Source organism: Calonectris borealis, chromosome 3 (assembly GCF_964195595.1).
Source record: "Calonectris borealis chromosome 3, bCalBor7.hap1.2, whole genome shotgun sequence".
In the NCBI taxonomy this organism is placed as follows: domain Eukaryota; kingdom Metazoa; phylum Chordata; class Aves; order Procellariiformes; family Procellariidae; genus Calonectris; species Calonectris borealis.
The window spans coordinates 90,107,998-90,135,032 of record NC_134314.1 but is presented as its reverse complement, the minus strand read 5'-3'; the positions used below and the strand labels follow the sequence as shown (position 1 = coordinate 90,135,032).

General features: G+C 39.0%; 1 protein-coding gene across 9 annotated transcripts in view; it reads right to left on the bottom strand.

Annotated features, from left to right (window-relative positions):
* The window catches only part of SPAST (spastin), a 37,199-nt gene extending 11,984 nt beyond the window's left edge, over positions 1-25,215 (bottom strand). Inside the window, exons 1-9 of one of the 9 annotated variants that reach the window (XM_075146609.1) lie at positions 24,534-25,215; positions 20,341-20,427; positions 18,962-19,045; positions 13,211-13,306; positions 5,842-6,026; positions 4,692-4,828; positions 4,256-4,349; positions 1,336-1,410; positions 2-73 (exon numbers count right to left, since the gene is read on the bottom strand). In XM_075146609.1, the coding sequence (XP_075002710.1) occupies positions 2-73; positions 1,336-1,410; positions 4,256-4,349; positions 4,692-4,828; positions 5,842-6,026; positions 13,211-13,306; positions 18,962-19,045; positions 20,341-20,427; positions 24,534-24,939 (1,236 nt within the window). In that variant the 5' untranslated portion in view covers positions 24,940-25,215. The remainder of the gene's footprint in view (position 1; positions 74-1,335; positions 1,411-4,255; positions 4,350-4,691; positions 4,829-5,841; positions 6,027-13,210; positions 13,307-18,961; positions 19,046-20,340; positions 20,428-24,533) is intronic. The other 8 variants (XM_075146604.1, XM_075146603.1, XM_075146606.1 and 5 more) reach the window with 8 other exon arrangements.
* Between the last annotated feature and the right edge of the window lie 1,820 nt (positions 25,216-27,035).

Below are 27,035 nucleotides of genomic sequence, written 5' to 3'. Positions count from 1 at the left end.
CGTATTTTGAAGTCAGGCTCGCTGCACTTATATTAAAGAAAGTAGCATTTGATTCTGCAGCAACTGCTTTGGCCTAGGACAGGGGGAAGGGGGGGAAAAAAAGTACTTTTTAAAACATCACATTGAAGATACTTCTCTGCTTCTGTAGCTAGCACTCATGTCCTGATTGACGATTTTGAAAACGCCTATTCCTTCAAATGGAACATCTTGTAGACACTACAGAAAACTTCTGTACAGGCCACTTACAAATAAGAATGGATAAGCAGTTGAACCACTACAGAAATTTCCAGACTCTCTTCAACTTTTCTAATCACATCATCTCCATAGCCAACTACAACTTGCTTACTGAAGAATACAAGTCTCCAGTTCCTTTCAATGTATCCTGAGTAGACATCTGAAACAGTTTTAACTAACTTAGGGTGGTAGTTTAGGGCAGCAGTTGGCTCAAATCACATTAAAAATTATGGTGTTTTTTTTTCTCTTTACCCTATCTATCAAAAACTGTTTCAGAGGAAAGCTAGGAAGAAGAATCAGTTCAGCCAGAATGCTCATACAGAGTACCCTCTTCTTTAACAGTTTCACCATTTTCAAGACATTATGATTCCCTGGTTATACAGTTTAATTTCAGTGATTAGCAATTATGTTCCAGTACGTAAAACACAACAGATGAGCCCAAGTGAGCTGCTCAACATTTGCACTCCTGCCCTTCAGAGCTGAGCTAGCTTCAGTATCAGCAAAGGGAATGTGCAGCTGCAGCCACGCCATGTGATGCAGGACGATGTGCCCAGCTCAGCTGCATCAGGACACGCGATGCTCCCTGGCTGATGCACAGCCATTTCACTCCAGTTCCCTGAATCTAGCACATCAGGCTGAGAAAACAAGCAGCAGCCAGACAGTTCTACAGCACTGATGCTCTTTGCACAGCAGTGTGGAAGTGAGACAACTCCCTTTCTTGCTACTGTGCTCCTTCCCCATTTCCAAAATGCACTTCTAGTATGTCTTAGCGGAGAGCAGACCATTTGTGATTAATCACTGCTGTACACAAACAACTAATCATGTTACTTTTACTCTCTCTGAAAATGAAACTTGGACTTGCTGGTTTAAGTTTTAAAATATTACTTGTGATATTGAAAATAATTAAATAGAGAACAGTTTAGCAATTCCCTCCCCCGTAAAATCCACAGTTAAGAACAATTCTGCATTTTTGTATTAAATTGGCACCATAACACACATCCAGGAAGAATATACAGTTTATTACTACAACAGCCAAACTGAAAGCCACCCCTCATTGTTACATTTTAATACACCAACTCATGCATGAAGTAATTTTCTCACCAACATTGTCTTCCCATTTCCTGGTGGGCCGAACAGCAATAAACCACGTGCAGGAGCTCTAAGTCCTGTAAATAACTGAAAAGTACAACATCATAAGTTACCTTCAAAGACTTAAAGAAAATGTCGATTTACCTTTGTAAGAAAATGGTTTAAGATTGAGGAACGGCTCACTGGCTAGCAGTGTAGCAATAGTAGCGGTGCTACAACAACAGTACAGGTTTTTAGAGAACTACATTCTATCACTAACTTGACCTAATGCACATCACTATTGTTTCCCACACAACAGTTAAATTACATCATGATCACTCTGAGCATAGAGGCACTGTGAAAGGAGTATAAAAGGCAGTAACACATTCCACAAGACAGACCAGCCTAACAAGCTTAAAGTCCCAACTGCATTTAAAACGGGGGGGAATTAAGGTGTGTAGTAAAAGAGTTAAAGCAACGTTCCTACTAACTCCATATGGAAAGAACCCCTTCGTTGTCCTTTTTTTTTATTAAATGAAACTTGAAAAGACAAGCTTTGACCAAAACGATTTAAAATATTACTTAACCACCACCTACTTTCTCTAAATGCTGCTGATAATAATCTCCTCCCTCTCACTCTGCATTGGATTCATCATTCCTACACTATAAAATTGCACCCATCGTATGTAGCGTCACAGCACGCAAATCTACAAATTCTCATAGAGTACATCTCTCTCAGTTACTCCCATAGCCTGTTTTCCCCAGCACTTTGTCTTTACCACTTTCCTCAAGAGTTTCAGGGTTCGTTTTTTGGTGTCGCACTCACCCCTCCATTCCAGCTTCCAATAATTCAAACAACCAACCAAAAGTAATAGTAGGGAGTCTCTTATATATACACACCACGTCTAAACACGGCTGTCGGCAGGCACTCCTTTCCACAATATCCATGATAACAAATGGCTCCATTACCAGTCTAGTGTTTCTACAATGACCGACTAACATGCGTTTTCTCTATTATTTCATCATTAGCAGCATTTTGTTTGTGCTTGACTTTGTTTGATCACTAAAAATAGCTATCCAGTGTGATCCTATTCACTTATACAGACCACCTACATTACAAACCTATTGCAGCGTTTTAACCTGGATAACTACATTCCTCAAGTGTTTCTGCTTTCCATGTAGCACACCACCATGTGCATCTCCTTCCTGACTCCTTTTGTTTGGAATCATTCTTTGGGAGTTCCACCATTTTCAGATAGTCCAGACCAAATCTACAACTCCCCCTCACCTTGATCATCACATACACAGTTCAGCTGCAACTGCCATTTATCTCTGAGACACGCTAAGTTTTTAAAGTTTTTGTTAACAAACATGTTATCATACCAAACTGGTCTGAACTAATTGCTACCATTTTATTAGCATCTTACTGCTGAAATGGTTGCAGCCAGTGTTTTCTGTTCATTCACCTCAACTCTTGTCTTGCTCTCCTACAAAAATACCATTAATTGGCTTATTTAAATATGAATTTGAGCTCAAAACACATTAAGTTAAAACTGAAGTAGTATTTAATTTACTAAATATTCCCTTACAATTGCAACATCTACCATATTAATTTACAAGGAATAAAACCAACCTCTTTTCTTCCAAGGAATATTTAAAAATTCACAGGATTCTCTGTCCTTGTTCTATCTCAACCTACACCAAGGTCGGGCCCATTGCTAGCTACAGTAATACAAAGAAGATCTTATTGAAAATACCAACCATTTTTGGAAAAGAGTCATAACTATTCCAAGCCTCACATCTCAAAGTCCTTCCCACCCAGCTCACTGTGAACAACAAACTTGACATACTAAAGCTTGACATACTGTAGTAGCAGAGACGGGACAATGACATTTTCCTTCTGCATAAGAATACCAGAGCATGTATATTTGATGCCAAAGCTTTGTTTTCCTCAGGGCTGGTATTCCAATGATGCTATGCCAGGTTTAGGGTTTCTTCCCCGTGACGCTTCAAAACCAGAAACTGGATTAAAGGAAAGAAGATGACCACAGAGCAACTCCAGTCACCCTCAATGTGACAAAAGAGACCCACAAGCAAACAAAGAACAAACAGCAATTTTGCTTGAATCATCAGCACTGCAGTAAATCATTGCATGCAATTTCTGCAAGAGTCCAGCAACTTTTAGCAACTCCAGCTTTAGAAAATGACCAATTTAATTTTTTAAAATGTCGCTCAGAAAATTCCAGTAGTATATAGACCAGACCTGAATCTAGGCAGTCACAGTAGTTGAGGTACCACCTCAAATAAAATAAAAGCCTGAACAACCTATTTCCACTCAGCCAAGCAAAGAGGAAATCTACCCTCAAATGTTATACACCTCAGTGTACTTGCTTACTCGCTACTACACTTCTTTGCATCCTCTTCTGCTGTGAATAGACTATTCAGAATGTCTAACCAACATCCACACAGAAAACATGACCACAATGCCAACTTAATATTTTTCAAATCAGATAGTGTCATGACTGAATTTACCTATACAAATCTTATCTGTTTCACTCTCCCAATTATGGGCTTTGTCCTTTACGTGTCCATATAGGGTTAGACACACAGCTATAGCTATCTGGAACAGTCAGCCTCCCAAATTTTCAGGATTTTTTTTTTGTTGGTTTGGTTTGGTTTTCTAGGGGTTTGTGGTTTGCTGGGTTTTTTTGTTTGTTTTGGGTTGTTTTTTTTTTAAGCTATTGCCTTAGTCACTTTCTCCAACATTGACTAAGCAGAAGACGAGGAATTTCATGGTAGTATTTTAACACATAAATTCTTCATTCTCCTTTTCCAAGACAGCTATCGATAGCAATCATAGTAAAGACAGGATTCAAAAATCACCACTTCATGTGTGAAGCACAATACATTTCTTTGATTCTGTGACAGAGTGATAACGAAACCAGCTGCTTACCTCAGGTCTAAGAGAAGGAAGGATAACAATTTCTTGCAAAGCTTGTTTAGCCAATTCCTGCCCTGCGATATCATCAAATTTGACAGCTGGGCCACTAACAAAGAAATGGAATACTAATTAGTCTAACAATGAGATACTCTTTTTCAGCTGCAGCTGACTAATTTAATGCATTTGACTATTCATACAGAACCCTTTTGAGGAAATTTACAACTTATATTGCTAAGCATTTAAAAAGATAAGCATTTCTGATTTGAATTTTCATCCTTTTGTCTAAGTAACAATAACCAAAAAAAAAACCCAAACCAAAACAACCCCCAAAAAACCCACAACAAATAAAAAGTACTAATTTTCATTCCAAGTGACCAAGTGGACCAAGACTGTACTGAACAAAAGACTGGTTCTCTGCATTGAAAAGCCTACTTTTCTTCAGACTTACCTATCAACAATTTCATTCAGGATGAGATTAGCAAGGTTACTGTCCACATTTCTAAATATCTTCATGTCTTTCTTTTTTCGAGGAGCTGTGGTAGGAGTAGAAGGCTTATTTGTTCTGCTGCTATTTTTAGGAGCTGCCTGGAGAAGGGGGGAGGGAAAAACCAAACAAAAAACCAACTTGATATTTTTAAAGCATACCATTAACAAAATTACTTTTACATTTCATACGCTGCAGTAAAACCTGATACCTTAACACATACCAGATATTCTGATGCTGTATTTTGCTACAAATCATACTATCATATTCACCCCCGGGCAGAACATCTTAGGCTCCAGTGGAGAGCGGTTTTCTGGTCTGATTTTGGGTTTGGGATTTTTTTTTTTTTTTTGACAATAATTCATTATATTTAACTATGGTATTTTCCCCCAGCATACTCTAGAAATAGAGCATCACAAATTGTTTCAGATTCTCAATACCTATAAGCAAGAATTTCTACTGCTGTCATACTTGGCTAACAGGCCATTTAAAAACCATCATATTATAGCAGCAATAACGCTTAACTACATTTATGTTCTGTCCATTCTGCTTTTTATTCTACTTTAACCATGGGAGTAGTGGGGGGGGAGATAGGGATGGAAGGGAAAGAGATGGGTCAAAAGAAATGCAGCATTTTTGTGTCGTCTTAGTATAGGACTTACTTTTGTATTTCAGTCACAATCTAACCATAACATGCTTTTCAATGTGGTTGCAATACAACCTGTGCATGCATGCTTTGGAAGAGAAGGAATGTGGGGGCGGAAATCTGTAGTTCTGGAGTAAGACGGTTTTTTTCTCTCCATCTTTTACATACTGGGAGTAACATTTATTTTTCTCCTAAGCAAGCTTCCCTCAGTTTCCCATGCAATTTACAAAACAAGTAGTGTCATTTATTACTGCGATCACAATTAAAATCTATTTGCCTGTGCCTCCCGATTTCTAAAATCCACTCTGCAGCCTAGCTCAAGAAGTTTGGCCAAAAATTTAGGGGTTTAGTTTTTTTTCCAAAACTTTCTGCTACTATAATATGCAATAAAGGCAGTAAATCTAAAGTTTGTTCTGGAATTTACACTGACTTTCCAAGTGTATACTGCTATAGTTATCCTTACTATACCTTATGAGTTGAAGCTGCAGGATTAGGTGCTGGTCTAGACACAGAAGTTGATATCCCACTGTAGCTAGGTGTTCTATGGTGACCTGAAAGGCCTGTGGATCCAGTTTTTGCAACAGTTTTTGAACGAGGAAGGGAATTACTCGTGTGTGTCAAGGGGTCCTTCTTTTTTGGAACCGCTCCACTTTCTATAAAGAAAACCAATGTTATGAGAACATTTTCAGCAGTCATACTTTTACCATCAATTCTAACTTGAAGATAGTATTGTTGACACATATAATACAGTATTATAGCAGAATAATACACGTTTTTAAAGAGGTTTAGTACTTCTAAGGGGATATTAACTGTAGCTTTCTCCTGAAGTTAAGTTTTGAATTTTTAGGAGCTCTCAAAACCAACACTAGTTAGCCATCTTCGAAAAGCTGGAGACAGCTAAGTCCTGTAACAAGGGAAGAACACCATCTATTCCTTAAGACAGAAGAAGACAGAACACCAGCGAGAAGATTTTCCTTCCCAAGAACTCCTAAAAATAATCATTATAATAATACCCAAATTTCAAGCCATTAGATTCAGAGCATTTGTTCCTTAAGTGATCTTAGCAGGCTAGTAACTTTGGATGCTAGCTAACATTATCCAGCACCTTCCACACAGAAGCTTCACCAAGGCACTTTAATTTGAGAAAATTAAAACAGTTACACCTGCAAGCAACTACCAGGAGCTTTTTCTTACAACTTTGTTTCACTTCCGGAATCTCAAGGTGTAAGTAAATTCTGAATGGACAGCTCTGAAGCAGTGTACCTTCCTACATGTAAAATTAAGTCTTAAAATATTATATTATACCACTGAATTCAAACACCACCACACATTCCATTCACACTTACTCTAACTCACCTCCATGATGGAGCAGGATGGCCTTAAATTAGGTGACAGATAAAACGTAACATATTGGCCACAGGTGATTTAACTACAAAAGGCCATTTTTGTCCAGAGTAAGTGAAATAGCACTTGATTTCTACAATCGCCGTACGGGATACACAATAAAATAAGATTCCCTAGCACAGAAATGGCAAGGGTAAAACATCAAAACAGAGACTAAGAGGTAAGAACGTGCTACAGCAAGCACGCAGGTTGGTCAGGCTGGTTAATGATTAGAGCACAGCATCAGATCGGGGCGGCGGGGTTGTGGTGGGAATGCAGAACTGGAAGCTGTCTAGCTCAGTACTGTTGTCTGCAATGGAAACTGTAAATACTGCCTTATTTTATATCCTTTTAAAAGGATTAAGGAGACTTTCGATTAGGTAAGACAAACATGGCATTAGAGGTAAGGAAGCGCAAGATGGATTTCAGCTACAAGTTTCTTCACTAAGGTTTTAGAAATCTGCAACTCAGTTTGACTTGTTAAGCAACAGGCCAGAGAACTCTGATTTTTAAGGAAGTTAATGACTTAAAAGAATTTTTGATTTATAATATTGCAGTTCAGTGAAAAATACTTTAAGTAGGAAGCCTTATAATTTTGAATGTTATGTTTAAAAAATTCAAATAAGAATACTTCAGTGAAACAGTGGGAGGATCAATTAATTACTACAATGTTCTCAGCCTCGTTAAACATAGAAGTCTTGCATACGACCAGGAGCAAATCTTTACACAGCCTGCAGTTATCCATGTGTTGAACTACTCGGCTAACAAGCTTCTAGAGCCTTTCTCCAGTCACAAATCTACCCCTTTTAAGAGTTACAGAAACTCTGCAGGTTCATCATAAACAATGCAGATGTATCACTATTCAAAAAACAAGGGAACTTGAAGAATATGATTAACTACATTTACCTGTAAGATATTTCTCATTAAAAACAAAACAAAACAAAAAAAAAAAACAAAAAACAAAAACAACACAAACCCACACAAACAAACAAAAAAAACCCCAAAACCACCCAAAAACGGCTAATGGCTTAATCACACACAGATCCAGAGCTGGTTAAATTTACTTAGTCATTCCTGCACATGAATTTCCAAGTCAAAAACTCTTCAAAATTAGGCATACTTAGTAACTTTCAAGTTCAAAAAGCACTATGTGAATCTATTAAAAACTTAGCTACTCATCACTCTGGTCCAATTTAATCAAAAGGTGGCACTCAGTTTGGTGGTTGGTTGTTTTTTTTCCTTCAGCCTCATTTGCACAGCTGGCTTAAAGTCAACATGGGAAGGCTTCAAAAAGTTTTTCTCCATCTCCTTCACCCTAAAATGTTGTTCAATTATCCCACTTTCCCAGAACTACCCCCATCTATTGAGAACAATACACACATATTGCAATCTTGAGTATCATAAAATTGCACAGGTGAGGAGTATTTCAGGAAGCTGGAAATACAGTGTAAGGAAGGGAAAAGAGAAAGGTTTAAATACAAATTACAGTTTACGTCCAGGAATCAAGACCACCAAGTTTACATATGTTCTGTGGTCAGTCCTGATGGGGAGCACAGAAAGAAGCACTGATGAACTACTCCTGAACATAGTTGTTCAGTGTCAACTCCAGAGGGAAACTTCATTTTATATACAAATTTTCATTGGAGGACAAATAAAAATGTGATCAAACTTTTCAGAATTACAGTTTATCTAAAGTTTACCTATTTCTAAAGTGTGAAGCGTTTAAGAGCACATGTATGTCTCTTGTCAGACTGATAGCCCCTATTATTTCATTATGTAAAATATATATTTTGCTGTAACAAATGCAAAATCCTCAAAACACATTTCTTATGCATTTGTATTTGTCATCTGCTGAAAGACAGAAAATATGCTGCAAGTGGCCTTAAAACCTTTGTAATATCTCCAGCAGAGTTTTGCCAAATATTTCACTGTTTCGTATAAAACAGTAAGGAAGTGCCTAAAATACGTTCCAATCATGAAGACAGACCATGGTATTTTTTCAAGGGTATTTAAAACACTGAACAATCCAATTGTCTACTTCATCTATACTTATAGGATAGTAATAGGGGCTTGATGATTTTGATTTTACTCTCTAATTCTTCACTGGACAGAATAATTTACTTCAAAGCTCCATGCTAATACCATTAGATCATACAGAAATAATAACTATCTGGTCCTGAAAGCATCCCTGCAATTTTAATCTGTCATCCAAATATATATGTAACGAACAAATTACAAACAAGCAATGAGCAAAATTTTGTCTGAGGTTTTCTATTGGTTAAATTATGATAAGCTGCAGACACAGGGGCCCAATTTCAGACTCCCTTACAGAAAGAAATGTTAAAATGCATTTATTATATTTAACTGTTTTTAAAGGTAAAGTGAAGTAAGGATAAGTTTGAACAACTTTAAGAGAAGCTTGATTATACTATGCACCTGGAAACACAGAAACAATCTGGGAAACATGCAGCTCTAGCTTATTTATTTAATAAAGATAACAGCATGCTTTGTATTTCTAAAAAGCAAACCAATTATATTTTCTTTTGTGCATCTAAAACAGGTTAAGGCACATCTTAATAAAAAAGTTGCTGCTGGTTTATAACTTCAAAAAAAAGTTTAAATTAAAATTAGAAGCAGCAGTTCCAGTATTGCAGAACAGTTTCCAGCCTTTAGTTGCAAAACCTTAAAAATCATCATATTCCTCAGAAATTCCTTACGTATGCCTATTGATAACTGATATAAAGTGACTATGAGAAGTTATGGTCTGCGGACCCCAAGTTGGAAAAAAAAATTTCACCAGACTAGGATTGTCTATAACTTCAAGTATGTAGTTTTATTTAAAAAAAAATCTTTAAACTGCTTAGCTATACATTTTCTGCAAATACCGCATAGCAAAATACATGCAGCAATCGCAAGACTGATAGATATTCAGGATCAACATTCACAATAGCCCCCAAAATAGTAATTCCTTCAAAGATTATATTCAGATTTTTCAAATCAAAATAGATTTAGTAATAAAAACTACCTAACAGAAAACTTCAGCTACTAACAAGGACCTGTTCCATGTTTCAAATGGTAGCACAGCTATACAGATCTGGGACATAATTGTTCTCCTTTCTGAATTGACAGAGCCATGTCAGTCAAAGATCTACTGTTGCCAAATTATGGTGTTAAAAACGATCTTATTGCTACTTGTTCTTCTACTTGGGAAACTTCTTTAAAAAGTTCAGGATTAAGACTTGAAAAACATTGCCAATATATGCCTACTATTAAAGACATGCCAGCAAATCCTTCCAAGTGAAAACTGAGATAAAATACTAGCTACTTGCACAGTGCTAATGTTGTGGTAAGAGGGAGAAATTTAATGCTTTCTCTGGTCTTGTATCATGCTGAGATTTACACGTTAAATGTAAAACGGTACACCGGAATTACCGTAATACTATCAGTATTGTATGCCCAGTAATAAGTTCATAAAACTCAAACACCGCCTTTGACAAGACTGGCAAAATCTCCTTCTCAAGCTAGTTTAAAAACAAAAAACAACCACCCACAACGCAAAGGAAAACATGCATGTCTGAGAAAGAAAAAAAAAAAAAGAACCAGCTAATTTGTTTTACATCTAATTTAAGACTGCTATGAGAACAAGATTGATGGATATTAAACAATAAATATGTATTTCAAAATAAAGTTTTAGGTCAAGGCTACTTGTTATTACTCTTAAGACAAGTTACTGTGTAGCCTTCTGCAACTGACAGACAGGTGATACTGCTATAATGAGGTCTTATAAAACCTCATTATAAATCTATCAGATAAATTTTCCAGAAAAATCTCTAGCTATTCAGGGAAGTTAAGAAACTATGAATGAGGAAGACAGGGATAAGTCAGTCATTTGTGCTAGAATCAAGTAAATTGGTCTGAAAGGCTGACACATAGCATCTTGAAAGAAGGAAGAATCTCAAATCAGTAATCATTTTGGAAACATAAAAATGTGCAGTATAGCTGTGAGAATAGAGTATCAAGCAGAATTAAGCAGCAAAAACATACTTAAAGAGTTTGGCCTTTAAAGGCAAATGAAAGAAAGCAAAGCACTTTTTGACCAAAGAAGCAGTAAAAAGACACTTTCTTGACGTTAAAACTATGAATGATCATGTTTCACACTTCATAAAATCCTGGACTTTAAAAAGCCCAGTCTGATTAGGCAACAGCACAGGTAATACTTTATGTAGATAGAAAAACGAAGCTTATGCCAGAGCCCTGTAACTCAGTACTTCTGCGGTACCTGTACTTTCTCAGTAACAGCAGTCCTCTTACCTCAAGCAGCTTGCAAGCTGATTTTGTACAGTTTTTTAAGAATTTGTTATCTACTTTGTGTTTTTAAATGATTACAGCTGTTCATGTGAAAATACCGTCTTTATTACAACATGTATAAAGGAAGTACTTTTAAGAAAAAAGTGTAGCACCGGCATGTTCTTACAAACAAGACTCCCTCCCCTCACACCCCAAAAAAAGAGACAGAGAGGGTGTGAGACAGAGTGAGCATGTGAGCATAGGCACCAGCCAATTAAGAAATTCAGATGTCAATTAATAGGATGTCTTTCCTGGTACTATCAGGGACCCCACAACTGCAGGAGAAGTTCAGCGCTTTGGGTAAACCTCTAACTTCCACAAGTTATGAATCTGAAGTTTACTTTTAGTAATGTAAATGCAAATGGAAATGGAACAAGCCTCTTGAAGTCTTGTTCAAAGTAATCAGTAGATGCCTGGTACCTAACTCTTTTTTATGACCTGCTCTTTAGTCTTTCTCTCTTCTCAGATCCCACTGAGCCTGGTAAATGAAAGTTTCTCCATTAGCCCACATTCCCTTTTCAGAAAGTCGGAAGACACTTTCTCAGAAAAAAGCATCCCCAGAAGACCACGGCCCTTTGCAGTTGTTTCACTACCCTTTCGTCCACAGTTTTGCAGAAGTTCAGTCATCCATCTTCTATAAGTCATCAGGAATATGACTTCCAAATGGGTAAATTGACTAATGCCAATTTCCACAAGTTTACCAACAGTGACCACCTCCCGCTACAGGAATTTCTGTAAATAAAAACACCTGCCACAGAACTAGCAAAATGTTCCTTCATTTCCAGTAGATGCCAATGGATATTCTATGCTTTGTTACTAACAGATTTAAGTAACTGAATTAACAGTTTTAAGAGTGAAAACTCAGTCTAACCTTCTCCTGCAGCATCCAATTCTGAGATACATTGAGAAAAAGGTACAAAAACATATCAAGGAAAGAGTTTAAAGAAAAAGCTGTTCATATCGAATCAGATGGAGCACGTTACCAACTTTTGTGTGTATACGTATGTATTTGTTCATCCAACCTCTAGCCAACTAGGTAAAAAGACAACAGTTGTACTGCATCATTTAAGGTAAAGAGTTCTCAAGCTCAATCTACATAGGAACTTATACTGAAGAGACATTTTAACTACATCTTTTTGACAAATGCAGTTAACAAAAAATACCACACACAGAGTAATCTAAAGGTGCCTAACATGACATAGTTCCACTACTTTAACTTCTCATACATTAGGGAGGATAAAACCAAACAGTAAGATGATTTCAGAACTAGAAATGGAGCTAAAAAAAAAAAAAAAGCATGTGGTTTACACTAAGTTTCAGGTTTAGTTTACTTTAAAAACTGAATACTGCTCTTGACTCAGTAGACAAGCTTTATGAATTCCATTGCTTGTTAGCTCTCTATTTTACTTAACCTCTTTATAGTCTACTGTACAAATTATCAGTTGAGATCGCAGTTGTCACAATAGCTTACTGCTGGTTTAAAACATTCCCTAAAAACAATTCACAAACCTCACAGTAACTTTACTCCTCGTGTACGGACAAACAAGTTTACTTCTGGTATTTTAGTATCCCTCGTGCAGTCTTCCGGGAAAGGATAAAACCAAACTTCTTTGACAAAAAGCAAGAGCTGGTTTTTTTTGCCCGCTGTTTTAATCGTGTATCACTTTCTCAGAGTAAAAAACCCTGAAATTTAAAGCAGCTTAATGCAAATGCACATTCACTCTCACAATATTATAAAGGAAGAACTACTTATGTGGGCACAATATATAACCTACATTATCTGCATTGACTTTGACACTTTAAAACAGGTTTAATTTAATTCCTTTAAGAATATAACATGAGAAATATTTTCTAAAACATTTTTTTAGTAAATAATTCTGGATTCTAGGACAGTTATTGTAAGAGAGAACTGAATACTACAAAATAAAACACTGTCGTCAAAGTCCTGGAAAGGTTGGTATTTTATAAAAAGCCTTTAAAAACAGAAATATAAAACAATTTTTTTAAAAGTTGGTGGGGCCAGAACATAGCAGTGCATATTTTTCCCTGTAATACACCAGAAACTGAGAGACATCCCCTCAATAGGTGCTGGTAAAACCAAACCCACCTGACTGGAGATGTCCATTGCGGCATGCCAGGTTAGTACTGTCATTATAGACCTCCATTTGCGGCTTGGAAATTTGCAAAACTGCCTGCAGCTTCTCTACATAGTAGACAGAGGGGGAGGGAGGAAAAAGGACAAAATAAACAAACAAAAAATAAAAATGAACCAAGAAAATTTATGTATGTTGAACACACAATGTCAAGTTTGGCTTTGTTATACTTGATACAGGGTTAAAGATAAAAGGAGTATTTCTATCTATTCTACATGTTTAGCAAATTTGTAAGAAAATTCTGTCAGTATGAGCATGACTGAAAACAGCTTTAAAACTAGCCATTTACAGATGAGTTAATTACAACAATCTTTCCAGTCTAGTGATTGTAGTTACTTCTCAAAAGCAATGGTCAGGATTAATTCAACTTCATTTACTAAATATTTGTGTTAATAACCCATTTCTGAAAGTCCTCCCCAAGGTGTTACTTTTGACCAACTGCAAGGAGTCATCACTTTCCTGCATATTAAATGTTTCACTTAAGTAGTAACAGCCAGTCAACATTTTACAGAAACCTCAACTGTTCCAAGCAAAACACCATATATACATTACGATGATGTCTTTTAAGGTCTCTATTTAGAAATGTAATTGCCTTGAAATTCAGTCAATAAAATTGTCATGCAAGCTGTGTTCTTTAAGACGATTAACTTCAGAAACATCTGAATACAAGATTTATAAGGTTAAAGATTAAGGAGAAAGACATTAACTCTAAGAAGTCATGATAAACTAGCCAAAGCGTAAGTCAGAGAGGCGTAAGGCTGCAAACGACACAAAACAAGAATTAAGGCTCAGGACTATTTGTTCTCTGCAGCTCATCTACCACTCCTGCTTTTCCCACTGCAGTTAAAAACCTCTAGGCCTTACTTTTGGGGCACTTTACAGCCTCTCCCTCCCTTATTTCACACACACACCTTTTTTGCAAAAAGAAAACACAGTTTGTAAGGATGCAAGGCATACATTGTCACACTACCCCCCCTCCTTTTTTTTTCTCCTCTCCTCCAAGAGATAACAGTACCAAGAAGCTGCAGGAAAACAGATGGCCAAGTAGAGGAGCGATGTCCTCTGGCAACATGAAAGCACATACTGCAAAAGAAGATGAATTCTACTGAAAATGTGCACGGCCAAGATCATAAATGCTCTGACTGGAGGAAGAATTGCCATTCAGAGCTTGCAGATCGTCCAACAAACAAGCATAAACACTTCGTTGCTTCCGCTTCTTTGTCTATTACAGATCTTTTTCCAGTCTTTCTGCTTCATTCCTTTCTTCTTCTGCCTGCTCCTGATCACTCACCACTTAGCTTCCCTGAAAAGTATCTTTAGGTCCAATAGTTTAAGTGATGGTTTAATAATAATACCCTGACTGAACAAGATCAACTAAACAAGCGGTTTAGAATGAAAATTTAGTAGCCACAGGCAAATATGAAAAGCTAAAGTTCAAGATTAGTATGTGCACCCAGGGTTTACTTTGTTTTAAATTGAAAGCATTGAGGAGTCGGGTACAGTAAAATAAAAAAATGTTAGTCACACAAGAACAGCCTACAAACAACCACAAGCTTTGTAACTTGCAAGAAGCTACCCTAAGAAACCTCCCTCTAAAGAAGTCTAAGAAAAGTCCTTTTAGAATGACTGACCGCAGACACAGCGTACTATTTTAGTGGGCGCAGCACTACTGAAGGAGACAGCAGAATAGTCTACTTCCTGCCCAGCGCATGCAATCTGAATGGAAAGTACATAGAGAAGCTTAGGAAACAAAATTAGTATTAATAGACTTGGTAAGATATTAGATAATCAGTTAAGTTTTGGAGAACATTTCTGAACTTTACAAAAAACCTTTCTAGAGAGTAACCATAATAAAATCAATTGGCTTGGGCAGGAATTCAGGAAATGCTATTTGCTTCAATACTACAGTTTGAGACTGGGGTTTTACCACAATTATCAATGGCTTAGCAAGTTCCACATATTCAGGAACTCCAAAACTGCAACAAAAAAATGTAACCCAACTGTTGTCCAGTTTCAATTCACACACTGTCTTCCCATCACATTACGTATTAACATGTAATTTTAATATTGCACATAAAATTACATAAAGCAAACATATCACTTTTCTTGAGAGACAGTTTAGCTGTAGAGCCCTCTGGAATAATGAAAATAAATTGAGCTCTTAAATATTATTCCAGGGAATTAACAGGACACCCTATCACCTTCCATTTAAATGTTTTCTCCCTCTGTCTCCAGACATTGGGGGGGGGGGGAATTTTTACAGAATCTCATTCATTATTTCTCCTTGATGATATAACATTGACATAAACCTACCAAATAAACACCACTGCAGCTGTTGTCTTATTTACGCAACACTAGACCTTGAGTTCAAGGTAACCGATTTCTAATAAAAAAAAAAACAAACATTGCCCTATAACACAAGCCTGAAGCAAAACCACCATCACCTCCGAGAAACTGGAAGAATCCCAAAAGGTGTTCATTGAAGCTGGTATGTATACACGGGCAGCATTATCACCAAAGAGGATACTTATGAAAGTTATTTTAGTTATGTGCCATGTGCATCCTTCAACCAAAATACCGAAGCTACACATAGTACACAGAAAGGCACTAGTGCTGACAGAAATCTATCCCCCTAAAGAAAGTTTCTCTGAAATGGAGAGCACAGTGTATAGCGTTAGAATGGAGTAGTGTTGCAATGGACATTGTAGTTATCTATCTTCAGGAAGAGCAAACTGCTGAGTTTTATGTATCGACTGTAGAAAACAAATATCCTCCTGTGATTCTAAATATATCAAATATAATGATTCTAACATGGGTGATCAGTCATCCAGGAGAGATCAGGTCTATGAAGACCATCAGAGCAAGATTTATCCACTCACCTAAGTAACTGCACAACTAACACACCCTAGACCGTGTCAAAAACAGGGGCCGCCACCAATTCAAATGGTAGAACTTGGAAGTCCCCTACACCTAGCACAACGCAATATTGTCACTGGACTGCCAAAGTGATTGAGTCACCTTGAGGTGCTCTGAAACACACCTGGAGTAACTTCAGCTTTCAGGTTGTGTCATACTACAGCTTTAAACAGAACACGATACAGTAATTTAGACTCAAGATGAAAACAGGGCTCAAAATAGTAAAGCCAACATCCAAGATAAGTAGCTACATCCTCTTGGTCGAACATTAGAAGGCATCAGTGGTGTGATGATGCATGGTGATAACACATGGGCGTGATCAGACATCACACTCCCATCAGTGGTGTCCAACACCCCCATCAGTGGTGTCATGCAACTTAAACTTACATTGATGATCCAACACATTTCAAAAAAATCAAAGCACTGACCACTTTTAAGGAACAGTTATAATCCATATGATTTAATTTTCCCTTTCTATGTATTTCCAATGCAACTTGCTTGACTGGATGGCATTTCAGTTAGGTAGCCTGCAATCACATCTCTGCCTAGCAAGCAGGATGAAATATTTGATATTATTGTTTACCTTAAGTCTGTTTTATCCTGCCAACTAATGCAATAAAGGACTTGCCTATTCTCCCTTGAGAAATGGAGAAATTCCACAGGGCTAGCGGAAACCTTTGACCTTAAGAGTTGGATTCATAGGAAAAATCACTTTATTGAACCTTAAGAGCTTCAAGGTTTAGTTCAACTACAAAAGCATCTCTACACCACTTAAAAACTTCCAAATACCTGTTACTATAAGTTACAAAATAAAAGCTATGTTTAAAATTGCACATGCAATTCAACTCTAGATTACCTTAAATTTCAACAAAATCCATGTAAAATGACATATAAAGTAACAAAAACAGATGCTGTCAATACCTGAAAGTTGGTTAGATGGTATAACAAATATTACTCAAATAGATCCGTAATGATCAAGCTTGCAGGGATTTTAATCCATCGGAATATCTCTCCAAACAACATCTTTTTCCTTCCTAAAGGGCAGATGACTTCACTTGCTCCTTCCTATCCAAATTTTGCTCTCAGGTACATCGTTTGAGGCAGATCCTTAGTACAAACTGAACAAGAACCTAAGCAGAACAAAGTACTAAACTTCTGATAATTTCAAAGTAAAAATAAAATAAAATCATATTTGACATCAACTTATGCAATAAACACTATTCTATCTGTTTACCTTTCATCTGCACTCTGAATGAAGCATACAAATAGCATGTGATCACACAGTCTGGTAAAGATGAATGTACCAGCTTGACTTCAACTGTAGTTTTTTTGCAGTGTTTACCCTTTTTATCTTTTCAATCAGAGCACAGCAAGTAAGCAACTTACCAACATCGCAAGTGCTATTACAATAACGCAAGCAAGGATGAAGCACTACCCACAAAATACAGGCATTGCTACTTCAAGCTTCAAAGAACAGCAAATTTTTTAAAGAAAACCTAGTTACTTGCAATTAGGATGTCAGCAACAAGCCATACCTTATCAAAGATTGTTAGCATATAATCATTTTCACTCCTGTTCCCTAGTTTGTATTACCTCTAGGAGTCAGCCTTTAACCCCAACAAGTAGAAAATATCTTTTCTGCATATGTTGAGGTTCTACTGACAAACACCCATAATAAAGCTTAGAAGCCGGAAGCCTCTTTCACCCCGTGTTCCCTTCACTTTTCTTCAAAAAGAACTAAGGACACTAGAAACTCAAGGGAGACAAAACGGATTCACTTTCTCCTGGTTGTCACAACTTCCCTGTCAGTCACCAGTCAGGACCACAGAATCACAAAGTGTAAGAGGAGAAAAGAACATGAGTTTTCCTATCTGCTCTATAAGCTCCTAGGAGAGGGAGTTAGTAGAAATCAAAACAACATAGTGCAAGATTAAAGCTGCAGATATGCAAGATAAACTCAAGTACGTTTGTTAGTTCTCCCTTAAAGAGCAATTAAAAAAAAAAACAAAACAAGTCTTATTTTCATTTTACTGCCTGAACTGAAAGCATTTCCAAAGATCTCAATTTAGAGGATGCACTACACAAAGCTGTGGGTTTGTAGCTTGATGGGGAGGGGGGATCGTTGTTTATCAGGCACAGTAATATGCCATTTCCAATCCTGCCTGTTTTACTCTGTCCATTAAGAGCTTACATACAACACTTAATTTTGATAAAGCTAAAACTGTACAACACTATGCTTCTGAAAAGAAGTGATCTTACCTGCTAGTCTTAAAATAGAATCCTACTAGGTAAAAATTACAAGAATTAGGATTTCACAACCTTACAGTCTACATAATGCTAAAGAATCAGGAAAATTGTTATGTAAGTTGACAGCAGAATTAAGAGAATATGAAGTAGTTACACTTACAGAAGGCACATTTAGCACTGATGATCAGCAATATAAGTTTTACTACAGTCCTAACACAAAATTCCTAAACTAACTCCAACAAGAGTTAGTTAAGACTTCCTCAGTTTACGAGTCAAGCATGCTATGGTATAAAGACTTCTCAGTTACTTTTACACCTATTTCTTAAGGCATAGGGAAGTGGGTCACGAGATTCCAATTTCAAAATCCATCAACAGCATTGAAAAAATATTACTTGCTCTCAAATAAAAACCAAACTTAAGAGACCCTACACAGATAACGACTCCTTCGCTTTAAAAATCAAAGTAATATTTTAGAAGAATGCATTACATGAAGTTGTGCAAATAATGACAAACTTTCCAAAGTCATGAATTGTAACTGGTACCTAAAAGCTGCAAGCGATCCTTGGCCATTGCCAAATTTGTCATCATTTTAGATTGCAGACGTCGAGCCCGTTCACACTGATCACCTTACAAAGAAAAATCAATGTTAAAACACAATTTGGCACATTAACTTTTTTAAGTGCTAAAATACTGACACCCAGCCTTCCCTTCTCTTCCTCCCACCCCTTATCTACCCCCTCTACTAAGGAACATTGTTGCAAAACTAATGAAAAAAATCCTAAAGCTTTCTATTTAATCAAGAATTTAAAGTTAGTTGACACTATCTGCTTTATAATATTGCTCGTAAAGCGGTGGGAACCCAAGCATAGCTTTACATATTCTCTAACATCTCATGCTGACATAATATATGTTCTTTGTCACTGCATTTTTCTAAACAGAAGTCAAATTAAAAAAAAATTTTAAAATCCTGAAAAGTGACTGAGAGGCAAGTACAATTTGAAATAATTCACTTTGGCAAAATAAACAGATTTAAATTCAGTTGACTGTGTCCCTTTACATTTCAAAGCACACAGAATTACAGACATTAATATCACAACTTCCTAAAAATTAGTGTCTGTTCAAGACAAGCTTTTTTTTTTTTTTTTAAAAAACTGTGCAATTTAGACTGGTTCTATCAAATGCCACTGGTATTGCTGTGTAAGTAAGATGTCACCATATACTCTTCACAAACATTTCTAAACATAGCTGAGGAACAAAGCAGCAGTCTGCAAAAGCAGTTACAGGTTTGGGTTTTTTGGGGGGTTGGGTTATTATTTTTACTATTATATTATTTTGAGGATGGAAATTCTTAGCAAGTCCTTCACACACTACACCTATTTCTCTATGGTACATACCTGCTTCTACACTACAGCTTAAAATGTTTCCATATACACAGATGGCTTTATTCCTTTGTTGGAAATGTTCAGCTACTTTGGCATAAGCTGTTCAGAAACACAATGCTAGACCACTCCAGATTGGGGTGTTTCTTTTTTAGTTATACTGAAAGGAATATAAAATTCTGCATAAATGAGAACATGAACTGTCAACTTTGGCAAATCAAATCAGAACACAGTATTTTGGCATTCCCATTATATAAGAAATCAAATGTTTTACTTCAGAATTTTCATGAACTGCTTATGATTTTGGATAGTCTGAAGATATTTGGAGCAAGATTTGCATGTGTTATAGACCAGAACCTTAAGGTAGAACAGAGAAATGGACCAGTGTTCATCTACAGCTAAAACAGGAATAAGAAACACTCTGATGAATTAATTCATACAGCAGACCATTCCTAGCACCTACCATATTTAGCAATACTGATTTCTCACTTTGAAGAAGCCATAAACCAAAATCTTTTCCACAAAACTCAAAACTGGCTTACCTTGACCAATTACTAAGACAGCTATTCCTTTTTCCAGTTCTTCAATTCCTTTCTTATACCATTCAACAGCTTGTTCCTTTTGTCCTGCTTAAAAAGGAAGTGAACCCATTATTTTCTGTAACGAATTAAAGCTTAGGAATGGTTCCATCCAACGCTGCATAAAACAAGTAAGAGGAAGGAAGAGATATTTGAACAAAACTCTATGATTTAAAGAAACACTTAAAGGGACACTGTCAACTTTATATCTACTTAGTTTCAGATAAACTTTTCTATTAAAAACAGGTACTACACCAGCCTCAAATCACTTTTGCCTGTTTTAGGAACACTTCTCCATCCGCCTTAAAGAGATCAGTCCCCTAAAACAAAAACAACAACAACAAAAAAAACAACCACCAAAAGAAAAGGTAAAAAAGTTAGCCTACACATATTCATTCACAACAGAAATGGTGAAATTAACAGTTTTTCTTTCTGGAACATCAAATTGAGACATGCCTCTCAATCTTCCAGTGATAGCCAATACCAAAGTAACACCAGAAGCACAGAAACTCAAGAAGAAAAGCAATGAGTGTAAGATACTACAGGAGTGAGACAAGAGACACTTTTCCCTGGTTAACTTTTGTAGCAGCTCATTTGTCACGGGAGTATTTCTTTGTTCATCCTATCATGAAACTGCTGTATTGCAGGTGTATGTCAACTTTTACGTGAAGTACAATACATGCAGAATTAGAGTACACCTCTGTACCAACAATGTCCTAAATGGATATTACAGCAAATACAACCATAAACATGCCTATGCCTAACCTATACTATCTGACACCATGACAGCAAATAACCCACTGAAGAGATATTCACATCTATTTCATATTGCTCCCCTTCTATAAATACTCTGCATTAAAAAGATACTTGCCTGCATATGGAAACATACTTTTGCAAGTTAGGTATGTCACACTAAGCATACCTTTCCACACAGCAATACAGCACATTAGGTATTACAATTTAAACCTGATTAGCGTTAACAAGCTGCTAGTGCTAGAAAAAACAAAAAAGCCTAGAATGAAACCTTCAGATATCATTACCCTAGTTTCAGAAGAAAGAACATTTCACAAAACTATTCCTAAGTGCCAGTTACCAGTGACTGTGTTACTTCTGCACTCAAATCTTTTGATAACGTCAGTCCCAAACCTATTTTCTAGCAAATTCTAGTGCCAATAAAAATATTTCAGTACATTTCTAGAATCCTTTTAAGGATTTCTTCTTGCTCCTCTCCAGATGCAAAATCTTTTAATAACATTTGGCAAGTTACCCTGTGCAGGTAATTCCACGCTTTGCTCTTCTTACCGACACAAACCACAGGAGCAGCACCTTCCCACAGTCATGTACATCACACACCTTGGGAATAATTTTATTACTGCCCTTTCTCCGCCAGCCTCATATATCCTGACTGTTAAGGACAAAGCTAGATAGATCAAATCATCGAAGCTGAGTGACTTTGATCCTCTCTGTAGCCTTTTTTTCCTTTAAGCTTCTCCCCATCACTTCTAGAACCAGTTTCGACTGCAATGTAAATCTAAGGCTGATTATGACTATTAGAAATCAAATTTGAGATGATTCCAGCCACCTCTGCTATTGCCTGAATTGCTTTGCTATTCTGAAGAGCAATTGCGAACATGCCAAGGTCATCACTAAAATCTCATTTCCACCTTTTAACTGCAGAAGTTTTAAAAGCAATATACCAAACCGAGCTGTTTGCAAAGATAGTACTCTGAATCTGCACAGAATGGTTTACTAGTTCTCAGTGATTAAGACATTAAAAGTACAATAAAAAAGTCACATTCCTTAGAAGTCATTGGTTTGCTGTACTGGGTCTGGCTAGGATGGAGTTCATTTTCTTCACAGCAGCCCCTATGGTGCTGTGTTTGGATTTGTGACTAAAACAGTGTTGATACACCAGTGTTTTGGCTATTGCTGAACAGCTTGCACAGCCTCAAGGTTTTCTTTTTCCCACTCTAGATCCCCAGCAAGTAGGCTGGTGGTGCACGACAAGTTGGGAGGGGACACCGGCAGGATGACTGACCCAAATTGGCCAAAGGGATATTTCGTATCGTATAATATCATGCCTAGCAGTAACAACTTGGGTAGAGGAAGAACAGGGTGGGGGCTGTCTTCCAAGGCAGCCATTGCTCAGAAACTGACGGGGCATTGGTCAGTAATTGCCTTTGCATCACTTGTCTTCCCCTCACCTCCTTCCTTCACTTACTAATGTGTCCTTACGCTGAACCACAAGTTTTCTCACTTTTGCTCTTCCTATTCTCTCCTCTATCCCACTGAGGGGAGTAAACAAGCAGCTATGTGGGTGCTTAGCTGCTGGCTGGGGTCAACCCACCTCATGCGCTTCTCAGTCCCAGGAAAAGATGTTAAGCTTGATTTTGAAAATGCCAAAACAAGAATATTAATTTCCCCAATAATTCAGCAGCATAAAAATTACGAGCAGTGCTATCACTGAAGCACGCATCGCTTCGAGAACAGCAAAAACGCCACATAATTAACAGGATATTAGACAATCCAGAAATCCCAACTATTTCACATACTCCGCCTAATAAATTGTTTTCTGTTGGAAGTTATAAAAAACTTGTTTACATATCAAATAAATTCAAAGGTATGCATGTATTCCAGTAAAAACAGATAAGCAAATAACAAATCTATGTATCAAAGTAAAGTAAGTTCTTTCTCAGTGAAATGAATACTGCATTTGCAGGGTTGTAACAGCTTTGCAACTGCTTGTGTTAGCAGCAAAGATTTTTTTCTTACTAAATGTATGACCTGTGCAGCTAATTCATATATGACAACTCTAAAAACATCTATAAAGCAAGTCCATGATTAAAATTGGTATTTGAAGGCTTACCCTTCAAATCACCAACAGTTATAAGCCACAACAGTAGAACAGACACCTGGTAATTTAAGACTTAGCTACTCTTCACTGAGCAATCATCAAAAACACTGAAGTTTTAAGCTACCTCACTTTCCTTCATGCTTTGCTCCTATGACCCTCAATGCCCTTATACTGTTCTGTTCTGAACTAACCTTGCTGTACATGGTGGGTTTTTTTCTCCCAGAGCTTACCACTGCCACTCCCAAACCGTCAATGCAAAGCAAGACACATCCCTCGCTCTTATGGTGCTCTCAGCATGTAGCTTCTATTGAAGGCCTATTCCTATATTTTTAACCTCCTCCTCTAGGACAGCAGTTTCACTAAAGCTCAACTGAAAGCGCGTAATAAGGTATTCTGATGTTTCCAGATAATTTTAAAACCCAGCACAGCATGCCCCTAAGGACTACCTTTTGGATGCTGACAGAGTTGTGCTGCTGCATTTAGATTAAATGGCTAAATCAAATGCACTAGCAATTGCTTCTTTTTTTTTTATCCTCTAGACAGAGAAAAAAAATATTTCCTCATTCCTGTGTTTTATTTAATCGAACCCTAAACATCCTCCTTAAGATCTTCTAGTCACATAGTGATAGTTTTTTTTAAGAGTCAGCACGTCAAACAGTTTAAGAAAAACATTTTTAAAAAGCAACTGCGAAAACATGAATAAATATTGCTTTCCTTAAAAGTCAGATGACTCCAAATGGCAGTTTGAAAGCCAAGTTTCCTATAGACTCACTTCAACACTTCCATCATTTCTCAGACAGTACATTAAAGGATGCACCCTTATTACTCTCCCGCGTGCTTTTCTTGTCCGGGTGCCTTGGTTAAACCGAAAGCTACTTACAGTCACACCCCCCGATTTGTAATCGCCTCGCCCAGACCTCCGCATCAGAAACTCTAACTTGAAGTTATCAGAGTGAAATACAAAGGCTTGCTTTGCGTGGGAGATCGGTCTGAGCCGCAGCTTTTTGATCCAACCTGCGCCCGCCGGCTGCGGCGAGGCAGGGACGGACCCAGCTGGGGCGGCGGGGGAGCAAAGCACCACAACCGCCTGCAGACGCCCCCAGGCACTCACTCTCCCGCACAGATCCTTCGCAACCCGTATGCCCGACAAAAGCGGGTTGGGTCTTTTTTTAACTCAAGGCGGCAGCCCCGCTCCCCCGGCGCACGGCCGGCAGGCGCTGCCCGCCCTCCCGACACCGCTCGGCCCGGCCCGGCCCGGCCCGCCTTCCCCCCCAGCCCGGGGCGGCCGCCGGCGCTCCCCTACCTCTCTCGTCCTCGTCGATGCGCAGCGCCATGGAGATGCACTCGAAGGCCCGCTTGTGACAGGCCCGCACCGTCTCAGGCGCCCCGCCGGGCTCGGGCGCATCGCCGGCCCCAGCCCTGCTGCCCTTGGCGGCCATGAGGGCGCCGCGGGAGAGGCGCTCGCAGAGCCAGGCGAAGAGCAGCCCGAGCTGGAAGGCGACGAAGCGGAGCAGGGCGAAGGCGGCGAAGAGCGGGTACGAGAAGTAGTACAGGTTCCGCTTGTGGGGGGACGCCGCTGCCGCCGCCCCCGCCGGCGGCACGGGGGGGGCCGGCCCGGGCGGCGAGGAGGGTGAGGCCCCGGCGGCCGGGGGCGCGGAGCTGGAGCCGGCTGAGCCCTTCTTTTTCCCTCTGCCGCCCGGAGAATTCATTCACCGCCGTCGCCATAACCCGCTGCCAGGCACTGACAACAACCGGCCATGGCGGCGGCGGCGGCGGCGACGCCCCTTTCGCTCGGCCCCAGGGGGAGGAGTGCGCAGTGGCCCCGGCCGAATGCGGGCGGCGCCTCCGCCGCCCCCAGCGCCGCTATTGTCGCCGCGCCGCAGCGGCAGCGACAATAGGAGGCGGGGATGGCGCCGCGGAGGCCTACAGCTCCCGGCGTGCCCCGGGGCGGCGGCGGCGCCTGGTTCCGCGCGGACTGAGGGGGGCACGCCGGGAAGCGCAGTGCCGGGGCGGAGGGGGCGGGCGGTGCTCAGCGTACCGGTTTGCGGCGGGGATCCCGGTAGGACTGGGGCGCCGCGGGGCGGGGCGCGGGCGGCTAGGGGTGAGCTCCGCGTCCTGTCAGCGCCGAGCCGGGAGAGCATCAGCCTGCTCCGGCCCTGACCGAGACCGTTGGATTTCAGCGCACTGGAACACTCGAGTGGAAAGGCGATGAACAGTTTCATAAAGCCAGCGGTGAGCCGCCCCGCCGGCACAACGCCGCGCGGGTGCCTCGCCCCGCTCCCCGCGCGCGGTCACGCTCAGAGGCGGGCGGGGAGGCTCCGGGGAATCTCCTCTCCCCAGAGTCGGGGCCGCTGGCTCGGAGGTGTGCCGTGCGTTGTGCCCCCCGCCCGCCCCCGAGGGGACGTGCCCCCGAGCTTCGTCTGCGCCGCGTCTCTGCCATTGAGGTGACAGGCTGTCTCCTCGGGTGGAGGGAACTAATGTAACTGCGTGTACATCACAGATACATCATTGGGGGGGAGGGGGGGAAATCATTCTTTTTCCACTTTCATTGTTTTATTACTGTATAAAATACAGAATTTTATTAACATATAAAATAACTATTCATGACCTAGAACCATTATTAGACAGAGACAATAAACCTATCAGTGCCGAAAAAATGCAGCAAGGTTCATTAAGTATTTTTTTTCTGTATTTTGTAAGAAGGATGATGTACTTCTATTGTGAAAATATCATGAAGTATTTTCCAGTCCACTCATGACTGGAAAAAGTTCAGTATCTATTTTTTTTCCCAATATACCTAACTGTCCTTTAAAAAAAAAAAATCTTTTGTTTCCCAATATAAAAATGTAACAAATTTTGGAATACCCAAGAAATTCCAGAAACTTCAAGCAATGTTAATGCTATGCAGCATTCAAAAATGTCAAGTGAAATAAGCCACGTGACAACAGATGACCCATCTACAGTCTCTATTGTCCACCTCCTATCTGAAGTATCATCCCATTCCTGAGCAAAACAGTAGAAAAGCTGGTGAAGGAATAAATTATTAATAAATTAAAGGACAGATTGAATGACAACAGGAAGACAATGAATCTCAAAAAATCCTAACTAGTCAATCTGTTATTTTTACTTTTTAAAAAATTTAGAATGACACCTTTGTAAGTCAGGTGACTATATCATGGCAATAAAATATAGACTGATGCACTGGTAAAAATGCACCTGTTAAGGGAGTAACGACTTGTTAAGCCAAAACAGCTTCAGAAGTAGACATCGGTCAGGAACTGTGAGCAAATGATAATGCTTTTGGTGAGAACCTACAGAATCAGTTCACTATTGTGGCCATTAAATATTTTAGTGATCTGCAAGTTGAATCACCCTACCCTCCTACATTAAGCTGGCTCTAGCATTCATTGGGACCTGTCTGTGAACTATTCTAATTAATAATGTGGCATAAAATTAATGTAGTTTAAAAAAAAAAAAAGCCTTAAAAAAACAAATCAGAGCAACGGATGGCTTTCTGCTGGTGTAGTGAGATGTCCTGCTCAGCAAGGGTTCTGATGAACACCAGAAAAGGGCAGGGGAAGAAGTGAAACCTCATGTTTTCTGCAGGGCACAACCGCTAGATCAGCTCATCCATCTGACTTGACTTCGCTCTGAAGATTGAGAAATCATAAAATAGAGGAGGTAGAATGTGGTATCTCAGTGAAAGGTTTTGGAATTGGAGCAGACAAGCACCACAATCACAGGAATTAGGTGCAACTTCCCTGACACCACAACATTGCACAAAAGGTCAAGTTAGGAAACTTTT